A 6,790-nucleotide genomic window follows, 5' to 3' on the forward strand; every position below is an offset into this window, starting at 1 on the left:
ATTACTTTCTTTTTGTTTTTTTTTTCTGCAGTGTATTTTGCATATGAAAAATTTGCGCAGCGCGCCAGGAAGAATTCCCCGAGGAAAAACAGCCATTGTTTTTTCGTTCCATCCCTTTGCACAAAAGCAGAAAATTGAACCTTTTGAAACAATTTACATCACGCGTAATTTTCATATCCTCGAAACGGGTAGCCGCGTCGGTAGAAGCATAGAAAGTTACCTGCTTTGCGGTGTTGTGTCAAAATTTTAAAAGGGTGTAGATTGTCAAAATAATGCCAAAGGGGGTTATAGGAGCTGTCCATGAGGATGTAGATGTGTGCACTTATATAGGTTGCCTCCCTGACTGTATATCCTTAAGTTTTTAGTTTTAATGTTTATTTTTTCGCTGTTACAATTTTTTTTAGTTTTTGCTCCTCATTTTTTTAGCTTTATGTTTTTCTATTCATTTTTTTACCTTTATGTTTTTCTATTCATTTCTTTAGCTTTATGTTTTGCTATTCATTCTTTACGTTTTAACTTTTCTCTTCTTCTTCGTTTTTTGAGAACAAATCGGTGCGTAAACATCTATGTAACACTGTGGAAAATCTCATTCGCTGGGAGAACTTACGAGAGGAAAAAAAGCCGTAGAGTAAATTGCGCGCTTAAGGGCTAGATCCCAGAAAAAAACTAACAGGTTAGTGCGGAACCTAACATATCAGGCATAATCGAGGGTAACCCTTTTTCAATGCAGATGATAAAATAGCCAAGGGAGCCTCTTTATAACCAATACAAAGAGATGTATTTAGGAAAGTTACTTGTATTACTCCCGTGAAACAACCCCCAATAGTATCGAGTAACTTATTGACGCCAGCGGCCGCGACATCCTAACAGGACAGCATTAGGAACCGGGTAGCACAATGGATACACATTTAACGCACTACGCTAAAAGTAAATATGATGGACTTTTTGTAAGAAACAAACACTGCTATTATAAAATCCATTTAGCAAATACGAGGTATGAAATTATCAAAAGAGTGGTTGAGGAATCTGACAAATGGATTGAAGCTAATCCGGATTCTACTGACTGGGATGTCATATGGCTAGACACGTCTATCTCCGACCATAGGTTTAGAAAGTTGAAGAAGTTCCAAAAAATTAACCATTTCATTGGAATGAAAGGAATAACAAGGAAAGATGAGTTATGTAAAAATTTAAAAAAAATGAAAAAAAAATTCCCGCAAAGTTACAATTTTTTCCCCCTTACGTGGATCTTACCCAACGAGATATCTGAATTTAAAAATTATTTTAAAAAGGAAAATGGGTCCAAGACATACATAGTTAAGTTAAAAAATTCATGTCAAGGGAAGGGCATATATTTAACAAAAAGTTTGGACAATATAAACAAATACGACAGCTGCGTTATTCAAAAGTACATACACAAGCCGCTACTAATAAATGGATTAAAGTTTGACATTCGGCTGTACGTTTTAGTGACAGGTTGTGATCCGCTGAGGATATTTTTGCACGAAGATGGCTTAGTGCGATTTTCAATAGAAAAATATAAGTTACCGAAATCGAAGAATCTCAAACAGGTGAATATGCACCTAACAAATTTTTCTATTAACAAAAAGTCAGATAAATTTGAAAATTCACTAAATCCTGATGATGCAACCAGGGGACATAAAAGAAGTTGGAAAGCATTCTTACAGAAATTGAAAGAAGAAGGGTTGCCCATGGATTCAGTGATGAAACGAATTGAACATATGATTGTTAAAACGATTTGTTCAATACAACCTGAGTTGAAGCATTATTATAACTCAGCTCATATTAGTGATTATTCTAACAGTATGTGTTTTGAAGTCCTAGGGTTTGATATTTTACTAGATTATAAATTAAAGCCTTGGCTCCTTGAGGTGAACCACTCCCCTTCATTCGCCACAAGCTCCCTCGTAGATGAGAAGGTAAAATATGCAGTCATCAGGGACACGTTGAACATGCTGTATATGCACTCCAAGTACAGACATATTCACATTCAAGAGTATCTAAATTTGCAAAAGTTTCGAAAAAGATATAGTGACGTTTTAGTAAAGAACAAAAAAGAGTTGAAGGAAAAATTAACTTTGAGTCATTTCCGTTATGAAAATAGGAACTTGGGTGGGTATAAAAGAATCTACCCTTTGCTCGAATTGCTAGATTATGAAAATCTTATCTTGTTCGTTGCCAATGCTTGGAACAAGTCAATTGGAATACCGTACTGTATGAAAAGAGATTCGTTCGAATACCTGTTTGAGGAACCTGCAAAAAGGAAGACTCACGCGATGGAGAAGCTAGCAATAACCAACAGTGCAACAGCAGAGGAGGAGCAACAGCGCCAGCAGCAGCTGCAAGATCTGTGTTGGCTGAACGAGGTAGAGTGTAACAAGTACGCCCACTCGGATCGGGCCATGGCAAACATGAGCAACTGCTCCACCTCGTGTTAGGTAGTTTCCACAGGGGGGGTGCCACAGAGGATATATTGACATAGAGTATATTGACAGCGGCGATATTGACAGAGGTGATATTGATAGCGGTGATATAGACAGCGGTGATATAGACAGCGGTGATATAGACAGAGGTGATATTGATAGCGGTTCCGTTTCCTTGCTTATGGTGCATGCCTTCCCTTCTCCGCATAGCTCGTTACAAAGCAATTTGGTGAGAAAGCCAAAGGGGGGCTGGCTACCTCCGTACAGGACATATCGGCAAGAAAAAAGAGCAAGAAGAGGCATCGGTTGGATATCCACTGGGCTATTAAAGTTGTGCACACACATATACGCATATATGTATATATATGTATGTTCGCGTGGGGCCTAATTTACAAAGGAGAAACAAGTGTAGAGCTGTTTATGCGCACTAGGGCGCTTTGTTGGGATACTAAAAAAAATATTTCGAATTATTGTACATATAAAAAAAGGTCAAGATGGGAAATTAGGGTAACTCTATTAATATACATATGTACGTTTTGAAATTTACAAAACATAGGAAGAATGAGAGGGGGCACATTCAAAGTGGGGGTACGAATGGGGAAGTGATTTATTAATAGGCATATATTTACACCACGCGAGTGAATGGTCGCCGCGGAAGTGGTACATATATTAACAACAAAAAAATGGAATAACAATGGAGCAACCGTGAAGTGGTGACGGCAAGATCGTGGAAATCAAAACGGACACGCACGCATGCAAAACTGGGATGAGAAGAAATGCGCACATGGGAAAGGCTCCGGGAGGATGTATCCCTTTTATGAGTTTTTAAAAAATAGGGCCCCCATAAAGCCACACAATACAGCCTTTTCCGTTAAACCTATAAATGCTTCAAGGGGCTTCTTTTCTCCCTTGGAGCAAAGGCGGATTAGTGCTGTTAATATACACGTTTGCATTTTTAAGCTTTACAGTGAAGTGCTGCACTTATCTCATTTCGTTGCCATGTTGGTTAGTTTTTCATTTTTTCCCTTCACTTTGTCCTTATTTACTCCGGCACTGCTGTTCCGTTTTTCCATGTTTCCACTTTCCCGCAGCGCTTAGCATATGAGCGCGCAGGACACGGTGATGTCATCCATTTTACCGCCCGTTTTGTGGCACTTAAACTCTTTGTTGTAATTGTTTATGTAGGGAGAGATCCACCTCTTCATTTTCGAGTAGTTAAAGGCCTCATTGGCAATTGTTTCCGATAGGGAGGAAAAGTTGTTCTGTTTGACCAAATTTAATATTTGGTTATCGTACAAATTATCCCACAGTCCATCGGACCCCGCAACGATGATGTCATTCTTTTTTACTTCTATGTGAGCAATGTCTGCATCATTTGGTTTGCTTACCTCATTACTTCCCAACTGGTAGGGGAAATTAAACTCGTACTGCTGCGCTTTTGAGCGATAAATGATGCTATCATCTCGAATGAGGATAAATTGCGAGTCTCCAATAACAGCCGTGGAGATCGTGCTATTGTTATTAAAGATGATTAGACAGACGGTGGTTGATCCCTCAATGTCATTATTTAGATAGGCATAGTTAAGTACATCTTCAATTTTTATATTTTCATTTTCATCCATTTTTTTTTGTAAAAGTTGTAAAAATTTTTCGGGATATTTTCTTGGATTTACTCCATGCCTTATCCAAGATCCTACCCCATCAGCAATGGCCATAAACCCCTTGCCATTCAAACAGCAATCTTCACTTTCTACTTTATCTGGATGTTTGATAATTTTATAATTTGTCAAAATGGAATGTTTTGCACTTGAGCAGAAGGCTTTCTTATTAAAGGAGAAAAGAATATTCTTTTTAATTTTATATTTCAAATATACACTGTTTGCCATGTTAAAAAAGTTAAAGGTGATTTTAGTTTTTAAAAAAGTGCAAGGCAACTTGGTTACAAAATTAAGTTCCTTCGACAAGTTATTGCTAATCTGTGTGTCACATTTTGTGTTCGTGAAATTGGAGCTTTTGTTGCCACCTTGAGTTGGCAAGAAAGATAACTTATCCATAATGCTATCCTTCATTCCCATTTCATTTTTAGTTTTCTTATTCTTTTTTAATTTTTTTTCCAAAGAATTTGAAAAAAAATTAAGGTTCTGTCGGTAAAAGTAGCAATCTTCTTTTTTTAGCAAATAGATCATTTTCCTCCTCAAATTTATAGGCGCTAGAGCATACACGTGAGGAACAGGTGCCTTTTGATAGCATGTGAGCATATTATATAGGAGAACAATCAGCAGGGGGAAAAATGTGGTAATCATTTAGGGTAAAAAACCTTGGATTTTTTCCGCTTCGGGTTTTGCATAGGGCGGCGGGTTTTCCCTGATGCTCTCATGCCAAGCCGTTTGGCAGTGGTTTCCTTATCTTGCTGTGGTTTGCCTTTTCTCTGTGGTTTTCTTTTTTGCTACGGTTATCTCTGTTTGCCATGCTTTATTCTTTTTTCCCCATCTCGCATTTAAAATTTACTTTTCTAAAAAAAAAAAAAATTTACGCTATGTGGACTCAAATGCAAGGCATGAAAAGAAGGTGCGAAGCGAGGGGGTACACGTGCTTACACAATTATGTTTTCATGGGGCTACTTCCTTTTTGCCACGTGGTAATAAGAGGAACAAAAAAAAATGACAAGTAAATCTTCTAAAATCGGAAGCGCCGGGATATATAGCGGGATAAAAAAACGACGCGCAACGGTGATGCGGTGCAGCAGTAGAACGGTAAGGCGGCAAAGAGAGCAAGCAAAGAGCAAAATAAGTACATCTCCTTTACCCCTGTAGGCGCGAAACATTAACACGAGCTCTCTCGCCGAAGTTTGCTAGGAGCTCGAAAAAATTGCAACAGTTCATTGTTGGCCTTCCCTTAGGGTGCAACATGCATACGCGAAAATAAAAAACGCAATGAGGAAAAAAAATCACAGAATGATGCACAAAAAATGGGGGTAGTGCCTTTTCGTTCACTTTGCAATTTTAATATAACTCTTTTTTATGTGCTTTTAGAAAATTTTGCCTCATTTGTGGAATGTATGCCACTTAAATTTTTGAAAGTCTTTTTTTTTCTTTTTTTTTTTTTTTTGAATATTAAGCCTATCCGCAGAACATAAATTTAACAAATAGGAATGTGTAACCCCACATCGTTGGGTCATTTTTTTACAATTTTAATCGCCTACCAGAATTGCGTGATAAGTTGCGGTAGCGATGTTACTGTGCTTTTACATTCTCTACATTTTATTTAAAAAAAAAAAACACATCCTTTTGGTGCAACATCGGCATATAGTATTGCATAGCCCCTTTTGGAGGTGCATCAACGGGAATTTTTATTTCGCAAAGCAAACCTTTTTGGATAACTGCGGATGGTGTTGCATTCATTGGGGGTTAATGTGGTCTTATATAAGTGCCACCTTTATTTGGTTGTGGAGGCGGTCGAACAAATGACATGTAACATGATGATACTGTGCTACTTCCGTCATTTTGGAGAAACTCTTTTCTTCGGCCCATTTTTTGGAGCCTGTTCAAACGAACAGAAAGTGCATGCAAAGAAAGACATCCATAATGTATTTTTATGCATATCATTCTTAATTACAAATAATGTGGTGCCACTTGTTTCGTCGTAGTGGCAGCAACATAGAGAGGTAACATTTAACGCGCATCTATTAATGTCTTTTTCTTCTCTTTGCTCCTTTGTCTTGGCAATGGACAGGAGACAAGGTCGCAATACTAATACCTTTTGACAAAAAAGGGTGTTTTATTTTCCCGCCCACAGTTTTGAGATCAACTGAACATTTTAATCATCAGGAGGACGGGTAGAAGGTTCTCCTCTCGTAAATTCATTAAATTTATTTATTCTATTACTCAGGAATGACCGTACTTTAAATCATCGATACCTTTTTTTTTTTTTTTTACAATCTCGAAATAGACACCCTGCTTAAAACTGTTGCCACATGAAAGTGAATTTTTTTTTTTTTCAACTTAAGAAGGGTGCAGATTATTTTGAAAAATAATTCCTCACATTTTGGGCATCCCCAAGTTTGCGCATTATGAAGTCTTTAATTAATGCAAGGGGTAAACCAAAACATTCCTCAGTGCTCATTTTTCGTGAGCCTCGCTTTCTTGGTGTTCCCTTTTCTGCGCATCGTCGAACGGGAAAAATGGAGTGAGGTGTAAGCGGCAAAACAATTTAACGTTAGCAGGAAGTGAAAATCTCTATGCGCCGAATTGTTTATTTATAATGAGATTTATACAATTTTCTCCGACGTAACGTGGTAATGCAAATATAAAGGGACATGCACATCCAAAAATTTTGAGAGCACTCAT

The 6,790-nt window shown here is 37.7% G+C and overlaps 2 protein-coding genes across 2 annotated transcripts; one reads left to right on the plus strand and one right to left on the minus strand.

Moving 5' to 3' along the window:
• Positions 1-896: 896 nt before the first annotated feature.
• On the plus strand, positions 897-2,459 carry C922_02177 (hypothetical protein; the record flags this gene model as incomplete). The annotated part of the gene is made up of 1 exon (XM_008817776.1): positions 897-2,459. One exon carries the CDS (start codon positions 897-899, stop codon positions 2,457-2,459), a length of 1,563 nt encoding a protein of 520 aa, XP_008815998.1.
• Positions 2,460-3,538: 1,079 nt separating this feature from the next.
• On the minus strand, positions 3,539-4,630 carry C922_02178 (hypothetical protein; the record flags this gene model as incomplete). Its single annotated transcript, XM_008817777.1, has 1 exon — positions 3,539-4,630. One exon carries the CDS (start codon positions 4,628-4,630, stop codon positions 3,539-3,541), a length of 1,092 nt encoding a protein of 363 aa, XP_008815999.1.
• Between the last annotated feature and the right edge of the window lie 2,160 nt (positions 4,631-6,790).

This window comes from Plasmodium inui, assembly GCF_000524495.1.
Source record: "Plasmodium inui San Antonio 1 unplaced genomic scaffold supercont1.7, whole genome shotgun sequence".
Lineage (NCBI taxonomy): Eukaryota > Apicomplexa > Aconoidasida > Haemosporida > Plasmodiidae > Plasmodium > Plasmodium inui.